The sequence below is a fragment of the Bos javanicus genome, chromosome 4, assembly GCF_032452875.1.
Source record: "Bos javanicus breed banteng chromosome 4, ARS-OSU_banteng_1.0, whole genome shotgun sequence".
Lineage (NCBI taxonomy): Eukaryota > Metazoa > Chordata > Mammalia > Artiodactyla > Bovidae > Bos > Bos javanicus.
The window spans coordinates 86217706-86233606 of record NC_083871.1 but is presented as its reverse complement, the minus strand read 5'-3'; the positions used below and the strand labels follow the sequence as shown (position 1 = coordinate 86233606).

The following is a 15901-nucleotide window of genomic DNA, read 5'->3' as shown; positions in this document are numbered from 1 at the left end:
TGGACTTTGGAGTCAGGCACACTCAGATCTGAATCCAAGCCCCACCACTCACTAGCTGTGTGACCTTGGGCAATATCTTTAACCTCTATGATCTTTGGGATTTCTCTTCTGAAACTGAGGGCTCAGAGTAGAATTCAATCCACAAGGACGCTGTATGGATTAAAGAGACTACAACTAACATAAAGCATTTAGGACACAGCCTGGCACATAATAAATGACAGTCAATAGAATCTATTTGGGGGCAGTTTTGACCTTTAAAGAACTCTTTTATACAACGTGGATCAAAACTCCTACACTGGAATCTGAGTTAACAGCTTCTGGAGTGACATCAAATAAACTCTTTTTAGTTTCCAGTGGGAGGGACAGCCCCAGTGTCACAGGATTGGGAAGCATGTCTGGGGAGAGTAAACAGGCCAGGTTAGCAGAAGCATAAAATACACTGACAACTAACGAGACACGAGGCTGAAAAAACATATGGACTAACATGAGGGAAGTGAATGACCATGGGAGGGGGCGCTTGGAGCATTTTTGGCAAAGCTTATGACAGAGTGTGCTTTAAGTTGATGAAGATCAAGCTTGTAAAAACTGAACTGGAGAAGAGTCAGTCAGATACGAGGAAACAAAGCTAGGGACTATTTTAGAATCTGAGTCAACAAGTAACAAGAACTGAACCAGAATAGTGTCATAAGAAGGACAAAGGATAAATCAGAGATAAGTGAAAAAATCATAGAGATTTCAGCTCCGCAATGTCCCTTCTACTCGTGGGATCATCTCCATTCCTATTGACACTTCTCTAGATATTCATCATGTATATAATTACAATTAAACGTATAAGGGCTCTCCAAATGATAGCCAGGAAGGAATATATACTCCTGAAATCTGTGTTTGTGTTAAAATATCCAGCATAAGGATTTTACATTTTTATGAACACTTAGAAATTGAAGATTTTTCATATTGATCTACTAATACCCATTAAATGGGTTTTGCATATTGCAGAGTAATGAATGAGTCATTTACCATGTTTTAAGTTTAGAGTGGAATCAAAATATAAACCTTTGCCAATACTCGTGGGTATCAATTACATTTCAAAAGATACAGCAAAAATTCAACAGTACAAACCTAGCTGGTGACAAATGAAAAGTAAAAACACATTTTTTCATGCCTTAATGTAGAAGTTTTATTTTCCTTTTCAACCTTTATCATATATTTACTCCATTTAAAAGTCAGATTTACTAACAAAAGTTATGAGTAACCTAGATAGCATATTGAAAAGCAGAGACATTACTTTGCCAACAAAGGTCAGTCTAGTCAAGACTATGGTTTTTCCAGTGGTCATGTATGGATGTGAGAGTTGGACTGTGAAGAAGGCTGAGCGCTGAAGAATTGATGCTTTTGAACTGTGGTGTTGGAGAAGACTCTTGAGAGTCCCTTGGACTGCAAGGAGATCCAACCAGTCCATTCTGAAGGAGATCAACCCTGGGTGTTCTTTGGAAGGAATGATGCTAAAGCTGAAACTCCAGTACTTTGGCCACCTCATGCGAAGAGTTGACTCATTGGAAAAGACTCTGATGCTGGGAGGGATTGGGGGCAGGAGGAGAAGGGGACGACAGAGGATGAGATGGCTGGATGGCATCACCAACTCGATTGACGTGAGTTTGAGTGAACTCCGGGAGTTGGTGATGGACAGGGAGGCCTGACGTACTGAGATTCATGGGGTCACAAAGAGTTGGACATGACTGAGCAACTGAACTGAACTGAACTAACCGATAAAAATGTAGTCACCCACAGACTTATAAAAATTAAAATCTACATTAAAATGAAATATATTCACTTTTTAAAGTGAAAATAACTGTTGTTTGTAACCATAAATATTCTGGAAAAATATAATTCACACCATTAGCTTTCCTTCAAAGATTTTTTATCTGAAGAGTTAGTTTCTGTCTAAAATATGAGAGTGAGATAAGCAAAAACAAAAAATAGAGTCACACACCAAAGAAGGTGAGAACATTTAGTTTGGAAATAACTACACACACACTGCATACACATACTTAGACAAAAGCACACCTCCCTCTAGGCTTTGGTTTCCCCCTCAGCAACATTTTTGGTGTGGTTCTAGTATTTGTTTTCCCAGTTGGAAAAAGACTGAGGGATAGCAACCTTATAAAACAAAGTGAAAAGTAGGTAACTGAAAGGAACCTAATCTTGAAGTCTTCTCCAGAGTCTAGACCTGTGTTTCCTCAACTGTGTTCCACAGAAGAATATTAATAGCTAGTGCATTAAAAAGATGTCAAAAAAGTTTGAAAATACTGGACACTACATATCCTTCTTTTGAAGAGGACCATATAAGCACATGGAATGTTCGGGGAAGTCTTACAGCCAGGAAACCTACTTTATTTTGTTTAACCCACTGCTTCAAAACCATGCAACACTACTCTTTCCCATCTTTTTTTTTTAAAGTATACCTACTAATATCTTTCAGAATACTAGTTCTATCCTGCTTTAGACCAATCTTTATGCCATTGTGAAATTCCCTTTGAGTTGCTAGTAGTTCATACATCACAGGCATATATTTTCTTGAAAAACAAAAATCTCAGCAATGAGTACCCTCATAAAGTAGCGTTAAATTCTTTTTGTTATTTTTGTTTTAGACCACATCACATAGTTTGTGGGATCTTAATTCTCCAGCCAGGTATTGAACCTGGCCCCTGAGCAGTGAAAGTGTGGTATCCTATCCACAGGACTGCCAGGGAATTCCCATGTTAAATTCTTGAGAAGAGATGAAATGGTGGTGGTGGGTAGAGGGGGAGAAAGAACACTCCATATCGCCCCTACATTTAAGAAAATATGGTATCCATCCTACTCACTCAGGCCTATTTGGCCATTTTTATCTTTTATTAACTGACTATGCTTCATGCTCCCACTAGCATATCAATCACTGAGACATGACATAGACTAATCCATTCTAAGTGGATTAGTACATATGGTAAGGGTATCAATGACGACTTCCCTGGAATTACTTGTAGCCAGGGTATATGATGTAAGCAAATATAGAAGGTTATAACATAGATTCCTAAAAAAGGAAAACTGAGGAAAGAACCACCAAATAAGACAAAGTCTCTGGGTAATGTGCACCCTCCTCCAAAGTCAACAAGGCTACAGAATGGTATGTGCTGCTCACAGGAGCATTTGCAGCCTTTAGACATGATTAGGGTACAAGAAGCAAAGAAGAAATATATCTACTCAAGAAAATTTAATTTCATTCATCTGGTATCCTTTTCATAAAATAGTTTCATAAATTTTCCTCTCATTCTTTAAAACAAATTCCACTGAATCTAGTTTAAAATTTCAAAGTAGTTTCAGGGACAAATCCAAGAAACACAGCACAATTTAAAAAGGAAACGTAGAACCAATTTCACAACTAAGTATGAGCACTCAGACTTTTTTTCAATATTAACCACAATAAATCCACTGCACACTCTCAGTGCAGGGAATAGCCACCACATGTAAAAGAAAATCACTCATAAAAAAGGTGTCTTAGATACCTGGCTGGGACTCTTTTTTGAAATGAGATCACAGTTGCTTGGATTTGAAACCATACATTTTTTTCCCCTATTAATTTTCATTTGACCTTTTTTCACCTGGGTAAAAGGATCACTTCCAATTCAACACATGTGTAAATGTAAAATCCACTTACCTGCACAAATCCGCATGCTGTGAAGTCCTCAAACAAGGGCAGACTTGGACGGTCTTCTCTATAGATGGTAAGTTTGTACGTGGTCAGGGTCTCACCCTGAGTTGGAGATTTATCCACCACAAGCACTGAGATTTTGTTCATCCCTAAACCCAGAGAATAGTTGGCAAAGCTGGAGAGAGAACAAGAAAGAGAGAGTGAGAATGAGAGAAAGAATCCAAATTGATTCATATATCAATATTTATTGGGTCAATAATTTGCATTAAAAACAGATAAGATCTGCACCATTTCATAAGAAATCTAAAATGTGAAATATTTTAACTTATGTTTCATTGTGCTTTGGTATGCCAACATTTATCTAGCAGAGCAAGTCAAGTCCCTTACCAATTATAGGGAAAGGAACTAATATTTATTAACCATCTGTCAAGGTCATACATTATCCCATTTAATATTTACAAATCCATACAAAAACTAAGGCTGTCCCCATTTTAAATATAGTAGAGTATGGTAAAGTCAGGGTTAGGACCCAGGTTGGTCTGACTTGAATTCTCTTTTCTTTCTATTATACTATTTTAGCTCCCAGGAATGTTGAATGCATTTCGTTCCCTACAGCATGGGAAAATGAGTATGTTTCTTGTCATGGACATGGCATGTCATAAGGTTCTATCTTCTGTTCAAATGATAAACCAAAGAGTTGGTGACTCTCAAAAGAGTCATTAGGAAAAAAAATCTCATGAGACTAGGAAAGTTAGTGTTACCATGTCCACAAATTTTATCAAGTAATCAGCACCTGAATATTCAAAAACTCAAGGAGTTGGGTTGGGATAGAAGGAGGCTACTGTTAGGAAGGATTAATTCCTCAACAATCTAAAAACATTAAGATAAGAATAAACCCAGTTTTCCCCCAGTGAATCTTCTTTAATATTTCATATCACAAGATCCTCTGTCATTACAACATTGTTAGAAAGATTAAACACGAACATGGTTAATAGGTCATCATAGCACTTATGTGTTATTTTAACCACATGACATCTGTGAAGCAGAAGGATTTCACTCCCTGGCAATCCTCCAACAGATACTGTGCCTCAGGTCTTCTGAACCATCTTCAAAAGTTGTCTCCAAGGTCTGCCTCCTGCTAAGATGTCTACCCTCGGCCCCTATCAACGCCCTCATACCTTGGTCCTGCCCGTTCCTGCAGGTACACCCTGCACTGACTCTTAGAAGTCTCTGCTCCAATTGTCAGTGTTACCACATCAAACGGGACTTCAGAGTAATAATCTTTGATCTTTGGGTTAAATTCAGGATTTAATTCCAAACGCGGATGTGTGAAGATCTGCTTGATATGACATTGTGCATCTTTATCTGTTTAAAAAAACAAAAACAATGACAAAACACAACTGTGGCATGCATAAATGGTTAAAAATCAAATGTGATTAAGGTTTTGAAAATTCTTTTGCATAACTTTGGTAATCACTGCTGATTTTCCATTTGGTATTCTGGTAATAGCTGATTTGTGGCTTCACCTGGATTTTCTACTTGCCAAATTTTGTAGACTTTACCTCATGTAACTGTTGTTGACTTTGGTTGATATTTTTTGCTCAGCCTTTAAAAATTTAAAGGCACAGCAGGTCAGAAAATGTCTCTCCAGTGAATTGATAACATTTCATAGCACTTATAACATCTATCAACAATACGTGAACCATGAACTTCCAGATGTTCAAGCTGGTTTTAGAAAAAGCAGAGGAACCAGAGATCAAATTGCCAACATCTGCCAGATCATCGAAAAAGCAAAGAGTTCCAGATAAACATCTATTTCTTTATTGACTATGCCAAAGCCTTTGACTGTGGATCACAATAAACTGTGGACAATTCTGAAAGAGATGGGAATACCAGACCACCTGACCTGTCTCTTGAGAAACCTATATGCAGGTCAGGAAGCGACAGTTAGAACTGGACATGGAACAACAGACTGGTTCCAAATAGGAAAAGGAGTACGTCAAGGCTGTATATTGTCACCCTGCTTATTTAACTTATATGCAGATTACATCATGAGAAACACTGGGCTGGAAGAAGCACAAGCTGGAATCAAGATTGCCGGGAGAAATATCAATAACCTCAGATATGCAGATGACACCACCCTTATGGCAGAAAGTGAAGAGGAACTAAAAAGCCTCTTGATGAGAGTGAAAGAGGAGAGTGAAAAAGTTGGTTTAAAGCTCAACAGTCAGAAAACTAAGATCGTAGCATCTGGTCCTATCACTTCATGGGAAATAGATGGGGAAACAGTGTCAGACTTTATTTTATTTTATTTTATTAGGGCTCCAAAATCACCACAGATGGTGATTGCAGCTATGAAATTAAAAGACAATTACTCCTTGAAAGGAAAGTTATGATCAATCTAGACAGCATATTAAAAAGCAGAGACATTACTTTTCCAAAAAAGGTCTGTCTAGTGAAGGCTATGGTATTTCCAGTGGTCATGTATGGATGTGAGAGTTGTACTATAAAGAAAGCTGAGCGCAGAAGAATTGATGCTTTTGAACCATGGCATTAGAGAAGACTCTTGAGAGTCCCTTGGACTGCAAGGAGATCCAACCAGTCCATCCTAAAGGAGATCAGTCCTTTGAGTGTTCATTGGAAGGACTGATGTTGAAGCTGAAACTCCAATACTTTGGCCACCTGATATGAAGAGCTGACTCATTTGAAAAGACCCTGATGCTGGGAAAGACTGAGGGCAGGAGGAGAAGTGACGACAGAGGATGAGATGGTTGGATGACATCACTGACTCAATGGACCCGGGAGTTGGTGATGGACAGGGAGGCCTGGCGTGCTGCGGTTCATGGGGACGCAAAGAGTCGGACACGACTGAGCGACTGAACTGAACTGAACTGATAACATCTATCAAACAACTGTTTAAATTGTTGTTTTAAATTTAAACAATGGGGGAGATGATTCTGTGGGGTAACAGAAAGGTACCACCAGGGAATAAGGAAAATTTCTTGATGGGAGTGTCATTAAACTGTTGCTGGATTGATGTGTAGCTCAGAAGCAGTAGGGTGGAGCAAAGAACGTGAAATCTAATATCATGCCACACACTTAGACATGAAAACCCCTTCATACTCTGGTTACCTTAACCTAAGTGCCCTAAAGTAGTGCTTTTGAAAGAGGCAAAGTGCTATTTTCTGGTCAGTTTTGTTATAGAACCTAGTGTATTACTTCATGGGCTTCCCAGGTGGGGCTAGTGGTAAAGAATCCACCTGCCAATATAGGAGATATAAGAGACGTAGGTTCAAGCCCTGGATTGGGAAGATGCTCTGAAGGAGGGCATGGCAACCCACTCCAGTATTCTTGCCTGGAAAATCCCATGGACAGAGGAGCTTGGTGGGCTACAGTTCATACACAGAATCCAAAGAGTAAGACATGACTGAAGCAATTTCGCATGCATGCATGCATGAGTATTACTTCATATCATTGATTCTAAGTCACTTTTTAAGAGTTTCTATTTTTTATGAGCTCAACTTTTACAAAAGTATCTTAGTGAGAAAAAAATATATATATATCTTTAGGCATATATAGCAGCCACCACTAAACTAAACATATTGTGTTCATATTTGAAATAAACAAACTCAAAAGCAAATGTTTTTCAAATAAAAATATCAACAAGTTTTTTTTGTTCCAGAAACACTTTTTTATAGTCAAAAAACTTCAGTAAAGATAAAAATAGGAAATACTATAAAAATCAGTAAAATGAAAATGTCTTCTGTTGCCTTTAAGTAAGATTTTCAATGATATTTAACAACATAGCAACAAAAAAGATAACACCAAATCTGCCATAGGAAGCTATATACCTGAACTTAAAGAAAAAGCCTATTATTTTGTTAACTGCTGTCTCTTCCTTTATTATTATATAGCTATTATACAATTTCTCTAAAATCAAATCTAATGATTTGTTTTCAGTTCTTTAGCATTTTCTCATCACCTCTATAATCTAGACCAAGCTCCCAATATAGCTTACAAGACATTTCCTAACCATTTCTTGGCTTCTCCCTCTCATCTCCCACCATATTCTAGACTTCGTGATTCAACAATATGAAAACTTTTATATTTCTTTTTCAGACAAGGAGACAGATATACCACCAACGTTATAGGTGTTTTATTCTACATCTGAGAACTAGGTGTCAGCTTAACTCCCATCTTGCCCTTAAATGATGAAAGTGAATAAATTTCACTCACATTCTATGATTGTTTTCTCAACTGAAATAAAAGGAATAAAGAAAAAAGAACTACTTGAGGGGAAATGTCATTAAACTGCCATTGGACTGATACATAGCTTACAGACAGTAGGGTGGAGCAAAGAATGTGAAAAAGCTACTCAGGTACAAATTAGGAATAATATTACAACTACTCAGGTACAAAGAGAAGTTGTTTCTTAGGAAGAAGCAACTACTGAGGTACAAATTAGGAATAATAATGCAGTACATATACTGTAATTTCATTGTAAGGAAAAAGTCAATAAAAATAACTAGTTAATTGATTGATTTTACTTGTTACCAAAGATTGTATCTGGGTGATGAAGGTGGACTGCATCTATAATTTCAATGATTCTACTAGCTCCTAAAGTGTTTTATAATAAAGGAGAAAAAAATGAAAGGATAAGGGTGAGACTGTGTTATTCGATTTCATCTTGAAAAGTACCATAGCTTTTCATTCAAATTCAAACACTTATTAATAAGACATTCATTTTTTTCATCAGATTTTTTTTTTTTTTTTGGCATGCTCTATGCTCAAGGGACTGAGATAAGTACAGTAAAAACTGGCTGTTTTTGGTCATGAGATCTGATTCTGTTGGATACTGTGAACCCAATGTAACACTTTAAACAAGTTGGAGTTCAGGATATGGAATGTGCTTTCAAGATTACCATTTCCTAGGCAGAAAGGGAATATAAATACACACACTATACTTTTATTCTTAAAACCAGATAGCTGAATAACAAAGTGGAAGATTTCTGTTCAAAATAGTAATCATAGGAAATGTGCTTTAATTTTATATATTTTAATAAAATAGTCAGTGAGAGTTAATTTCCCTGTAGTTAATATTTTGACTTAATAGTGAACATTTTCAATGAGGCCTGCTCGTGGTGGTTCAGGTGGTAAAGAATCTGCCTGCAATGCAGGAGACTCAGGTTCAGTTCCTGGGTTGGGAAGTTCTCCAGGAATAGGGCATGGCAACCCACTCCAGTATTTTTGCCTGAAGAATCCCCATGGACAGAGGAGCCTGATGGGCTTTAGTCCATGGGGTCACAAAGAGTCACACACAGCTGAGTGACTAAACACTCTGCCCATTTCAACACCGAAAATCAGACCTAGAAGAGAGAAACTGAGTAATCATTTTCTTAAGCAAGAAATTATTTTCTTTAGCAAGTGCTTGTTTTTGGTTTCATCAGAAACTCTTCAACTCTGACTTAAGTGCTGCATCCTAGACCCCTGCTTGAAAGCTGATTTCATCCTGACATCATCTTCAACTGAATCATCAGTGTTGCTGCCTACAAACACCTGGTGTTTCCTTGGCATTCTTCCCAATCCAGTCCCAACTTGTCTCAAGCCAGCTTACCTTAGCTCTGCAGAGAACCCATTGTGAGGCAAGGTGGGAGCAAGCTGCTGAACACATTTGGCAAGTACTTATGGGAATGCTGTTTGAAGTCTTGGTTGCTTTTAATGGATTTCTTTTAACCGCAGAATTTTGTTGCCCTCTTGAGGGATAATCGTAACTCACATTAAACACAAAAACAGCCTAGACACTGAAAGATAATCCCACCTGTTCTAAGGCATCATTGAGTTATTTTTTTAATCTTAAATAAAAGTAGGAAGATTAATTTTGAAGTCGCAGGTATGACTAGTTTTTAAGCAACACAGAAATCTGAGCAAAGTTGAAGTGCTTTTTAACATGTTCACATCCTCTACATTATGTTACCTGGGAACTGAGCAAAAATGACATTACCTTGTATCGTTTTTCTACTTCATAAATGAGGAAACAAAAACCAAAGAGGGGAAGTGGCTTTCCTGATCTAACCCAGAGCCTGGCCCACTAGACCCTCAACAAATGTTTATTTTAATCTTGCTTCTAGTTTTCTCAAAACTAGTCCTTTTCCTATCACACACCAGGTACCAACCAGTTTCCCAAGGGAACTGAGTAGTATGTACTTTTCTAGAAGTGGGAGATTGGATGGTAAGTGCAGAGAGGGAACGGTGTAATACCTGTTACTTTTTACTGGTTAGCAGCATTTCATTCAAAATGGTATTTTTTCTTTAAAAAGCTTGTTGATTCTGTTAAACCACATTTTGTATCACCTCTCAGCCTATACTGATTTTAATGAAAGCATTAAAACATAATTGCATTTTAGAAGAGACAAATTGAATTGGAAGACTTTTATTTATAATAAATTAGACCTTGGCCCATAAATTTTATTGTTCTCACCTTTAATGATTTATCAGAACAGATTTTTTTGTGAAAGGCTAAATTTTCAGTGTATGTTTTTATATATGCATGTGTGCTAAGTCGCTTCAGTTGTGTCCAACTCTGCAACCCCCATGGACTGTAGCCCTCCAGGCTCCTCCATCCATGGGCTTTTCCAGGCAGGAATACTAGAGAGGGTTGCCATTTTCTTCTCCAGGGGATCTCCCCAACTCAGGGATCTAACCCAGGTCTCCTGCATTGCAGGCAGACTCTTTACCATCTGAGCCACCTTAAAGAGCTCATTACAAAAGGTATTTATATTACTGATTATACCTTGATAAAAGAAATTCATGAATTTTAAGAAAAAAATAAATTAAAATTTGGCTTAAAAACTTTTAATTGTTATAAAGAAAACCACACTTAAGTGCTATCCATTGCATCAACAATCTGACCGAAACAAATCACTGCTGGATGGTGACAGTCCTAAAAATCAATACACAGAGAAGATGCCAAGCTCTTCCATTTAAGTGGTTCCCACAGCAAAGTATTAGCACTATTGGGGCCCCTGAAAATAAGTTTGGAAGTTACTGTTCTTAAATAAGCGAAGATACAACATAATATTTCATTTTATAAAATGGAAAGTAAAAAAAAATTATGCAAAAGTGACAAATACTGACTCATTCGGAAAACGCATAACTTCTGAAAATTTACTCAAAATACATTATCATCCTAATGATCTCCAAACTTGATGATTTATACAAAGCAGAGGTATGCCTAACTACTGATTATAATTCTCAAATACTTTCATTGGAACTCACCATTATGGCAATGCATTTCTTTGGTTTCATTCATAATTTGTGGAACCACAGCTAAAAAAGGAAATGTACATTTAAAAAGGAAAATATTAATTAAAATACAGAGAATACATATCCAGGTGTCTGAAACACAGGTTAACTGAATGAAACATATTTTATTATTTAATTGTTATTACATTAGAAAGCACTTCTAAGTTCAACTGAAAGCTATGGTAAGACCAAAGAAATGATTAGGTAAAAAATAACAGAAAAATGATAAGTTCACATAAGAAAATATTAAGAGAGAAAAATGAATGGTCTAAATGCCATTCATTGCCTGAAGGTGAGCTATCAAAATTCCTCTTGTTCTATTATGATCTTACGACTATAATTTCCCAAATCACTAGAATCACATAAATTCCATCCAGTTGGTTCCACTGACATTTACTCTAAGTTTCTGAATTCAACCAAACATTTATCTAAAAAACTCCTAAATAGAGATTGATGGGACGAAATGAGAACACTCAGAGTGCTTAAAGAAATCATTTAAAGATTTAAAACATGGTGGGAGAGAGAAGAGTAGTTCAACATCAGTTCTTCCCTTAGCTTAGTGCTTCATTTTATTAAGTCAGTGATTCTCAATCTCTACCATGCCTCAGAAGCATCTGAAGGGCTTGTTAAAATATAGAATCCTGGGCCTTAAACCTAGAGATTCTGATTCTGGAGATCTGAACTTTCTAAGCTTTCCAGATGATGCTGATGTTATTGGTCTAGGAGCCATACACTCAAAACCACTGTATTGGATTAAACCTTGATTTGTAATAGGAAAACTTTGATTAAAAAAAAAATGTAGACATGTGTACTTTCATCTTCTTAAAATTATAAATATTTTCTTTTCATGTGACAAAAAGCTCAAATTTTTTTTAAAAGAAAAAATATAGGGAACAGGTAAGACTAAGAGAGAAAATCAAAGTCACTATTAATTTCCCTTTAGGTCCATGTGGCATGTAGTCAAATGTTTCATGGAATAATATATCTTAAACATCTTTCATGTATAAATATTTTCCTATATATTAGGGTGGATTTATATTTTACTGGATGACTATGAGATGGATAGATAACTTCACTGACTCAGTGGACATGAATTTGAGCAAACTCTGGGACACAGTGAAAGACAGAGGAGCCTGGTGGGTTACAGTTCATGGGGTTGCAAAATGGACATGACAGTGTCTCTGTTATGAATAACAACAAATAGCTTAATCCATTCCACTATTACTGCGATAATGGTAGTTGTTATTTTTTCCTTTATAATTTATGCAATTAAATTTTGGGGTACATTCTTAATTATTTCCTTAAAATCAGTATCTAAGAGTGAAATTTATGGCATATATGAATAACTTTTAAAGCTTTTATTACATGTTGTTAAATGGTCCCTTAAGAAATATACACCCATCAGCAATGAGAATGCTCATTTCCCTACACTCTCCCCAGCTCTATTATATTTAAGAGGAAAAAATCTCTCCAAATTTGAAGGGAAAACAGCATTTTTCCAGTCTAGTTTTAATTATTGACTCCTAATAAAGCTAAACATTTGTTATGATTTTGGCCAAACAATACTTATTTTCATGTTGAAAGAAACAGGAGGACTTTACCTTTTTTATTTTCAATTGCATCAAATGGTACTCGTGGTTTTTTAATGTTTCCATCTTCTGTGAAAGAATTCCTGCAAATGCAATATCAAACAATCCTGGATCAATGCACTGAACAAAATTCATGGAAATTACATCTAACACACTATCTTTTTTTCCTGTGTGAACACAGTTATTTTGATGAACACAAAGAAAAACATTCTGAATTTCATTCCTCTAAACTGGCATTCCTGTCTCAAGTGAAGTGGATGGAAATCTCATCATCTCTAATCAGCAGAAGCCCATATGAAGAAAACCAGGGCAAAAAGTCACTCTTTGGTCCCAAAGGGAACAATCTCTGATAGCCTAGGTCCAACAGAAGTGACTCAGGAATACACATTCTTAGTGGAATCTGTTTGGCTAAAATTACAAAGTCTTGTAGCAAGAAGCTTTGGAAACTCTGAGGCACAGACTGAGAACATCCACATAATCTAAGAAACTTAAGCGTACCATGCAGAAAATAACCTGTCTTGCCAAGACCTCTATCCTTAAACTCTGATTAACAGGGATGAATATTAAGGGTTAGTTATATCTTGGTGTGTTTGCCTCATTTTTCTGTTGTATAACTAAATGCTCAGCCAGATTGCCCTTTAAATCCTCAAATTTAGGACCCAAATAATCTAAGTGGCAGACAGAAAAACTGTTGGTCCTTATGATAGAGAATACCAGGCAGGATGTGACTTGACTTCACTGTGCTATGTTGGGAGGCTCCATTTCTACTGCAATGAAACAGAGATAACAATGCTGGCCTTACTTCACAGGGATGCTATGAAGATTCAACAAACGCTCTGTGTTAGTTTAATTTTATAAAGATTTATTGTCCCAGATATTGTATGGGACACTGGTAGAGATGAATAAGGCATTTTCAATTGCCTCAAAATATAAACATTAGATAGAAAATTAAGAAGAATCAGGAATTAAAACTATTGTTAATGATGGAAGGTGTGATAACTTTATTGCAGTTTTATTTTCAAGTCTTTTTACCCTATAGTATATGCAATGATGTAATCGGGGTGAAAAATAACATGTCGAGGACTTTAAAATACTTTCCTCCTCCCAAGGAAGGAAAAAATAGATAAAGCAAGCATGGGATGAAATACATTTACTGTAAGTTTGAGTGCCAGGCCAAGGTAAAAAAAAAAAAATTTTATTTCATATGAAGCAAACACTTTAAGTAAAGCACATAAAAGATACAACCTTGAAATGCATATAAAATGAATTTTATAAAAGTTACTATATCAAGGGAATGAAATGTTCTGTATGTTAAGGCATCCCCCAAGTGAGTTCTTGTGTAATTTTTTGAATAACTTGTTTTGAAAATGTGGATTTTCATGGAAAGCATGTGATTAGAGCAAATTACACCTGCTACTTTATTTCCAGTGAAGTGAAAATTAACAGACAGTACACACACATTGATTTTAGTGTTTTCATTCTGTTCAGATTTCCACTCACTCTGTTAGGACCCTTGGATTCTGAGCCTCAAGGCACAGACAGAAGTGGTCACTTTCTTTAAATGTTGCTTTTCTGTCTATTTGTCCTCACCTTGTTGCTATAAGTGGAGGATGTTTATTTAAAGTGTGAAGGAAGTCGTTAAAACCCACAGATAATATAGGTACGTAATACTGGCCTTTAGAGTATGAAAAACTAGAGGTGACCATTGTGAAGCTAGGGGCAATTATGAACGACTACATCTGACCTTCCTGTCAGCATGAGATCCTGGTATAAATAATAAGACCAGAAAGAAGAGGCCAGGGTTGTAGTTCCAACTCAATTAGCTGCTCGGCTTGAGCAAATGACCCATCTTCTTAGCACCTCAGTTTCCTCATCTGGAAAACATATATGACACTGATCCTTCTTGTGATACAGCATGAATGATAATTAAATATATACATACATACTCACTGGTAAATTTGAATATAATTAAATTAACTAGTCTTTCTTAAAATGGCCTAGAAACAATTTATCTAATTGTTTCTTTTTTAAATTAAATTTATTTATTTTAATTGGAGGTTAATTACTTTACAATATTGTATTGGTTTTGCCATGCATCAACATGAATCCGCCACGGGTGAACATGTGCTCCCCATCCTGAACCCCTCTCCCACCTCCTTCCCTGTACCATCCCTCTGGGTCATCCCAGTGCACCAGCCCCAAGCATCCTGTATCCTGGATCGAACCTGGACTGGCGATTCATTTCTTATATGATATTATACATGTTTCAATGCCATGCTCCCAAATCATCCTACCCTCTCCCTCTCCCTCTCCCACAGAGTTGTTTCTTGATAAAGATTTCAAGTTTACTTATCACAGTGTTAACTTAGATAAGTCTTTCAAACTTATCTTGCTTTTCCTATAAATGAAAGAAAAACATTTCGCCCTTTTTAGATGTTAAGTGACCTTTGGATGGTATAGGAGCAGGAAAGAGAAAGTATATTAATACTTAACTACTTATCTGTGATGCAGCATACCACACGCCATGCAGTATATGAAGCTTATCTGATATAGTCTCGAAACAATTCTTGGTAGGTTGTATAATCCATAATTTACAGGTATGGAAACTGAATTGCAGAGGAAAATCTTAGCTGCTGTAATTAGTAAAATCTAAACCTAGGATTTTTGAATCCAAGTCTGTTTGATTCAAAAAAGTCCTGACTTTTTCTAACTATATTTAACAATGACATTCAGTAAATTGCATTGTGGGAAAGAATCAGTTAGGGTTAAAATTAGGCTTAAATCCAATATTCTGAATTTAAGACAAGTCAATTGCTTAACTGTGTAACAAATGTGGACCTTGAGAGAAACTTGGAGAATAAACTTTCCAAGCCTTGCATATCTCAAAGGAACTTAACTTACTTAAAGTTAAAAACAATACTTAAATAGACTTCTTGGTAAATCAAGTCTGCTCTTCCTCTTTCGATAATGATGAATGAGACAGTCTTCGATTGAGTGAGTGCAAAGAACAAACAAAGGGACATTGAGCTATATTATTTAAAACCTAACTTTCAAATAAACAAAACCTTCTATCAATCCTATTACTTCAGAGTATTGAGGGAATAAGGCCAACTGCATAAAGTTGTGGCAATTTAAGTGAGTTCTGGACCTAGGAGACGTTCTAAGAATTCTTCAACTATGTGATTATTTGTATTTTTGAACTATAAAAAAAAAAAAATGTTCCTCTAGGGTTGTTTTCACTGTCTCCTGAGGCAGAAGGAAATAGGAAAGTTGGTAGAATTGAGTCCGTTCACGAGGGTGACTTCAGAGACACCGACGAGCA

General features: G+C 36.4%; 1 protein-coding gene across 5 annotated transcripts in view; it reads right to left on the bottom strand.

Annotated features, from left to right (window-relative positions):
* Window positions 1–15901, bottom strand: part of CPED1 (cadherin like and PC-esterase domain containing 1) — a 328745-nt gene that overhangs the window by 144432 nt on the left and 168412 nt on the right. For 4 of the 5 annotated variants that reach the window (XR_009736016.1, XM_061414531.1, XM_061414533.1 and 1 more), the window contains 4 exons: window positions 12592–12662; window positions 10964–11014; window positions 4867–5053; window positions 3695–3863 (listed from right to left, as the gene is read on the bottom strand). Coding sequence is in view for 4 of the 5 variants with exons in the window: in XM_061414531.1 (XP_061270515.1) it covers window positions 3695–3863; window positions 4867–5053; window positions 10964–11014; window positions 12592–12662 (478 nt within the window). In the remaining variant the exon portion in view is untranslated. The remainder of the gene's footprint in view (window positions 1–3694; window positions 3864–4866; window positions 5054–10963; window positions 11015–12591; window positions 12663–15901) is intronic. The other variant, XM_061414532.1, reaches the window with a different exon arrangement.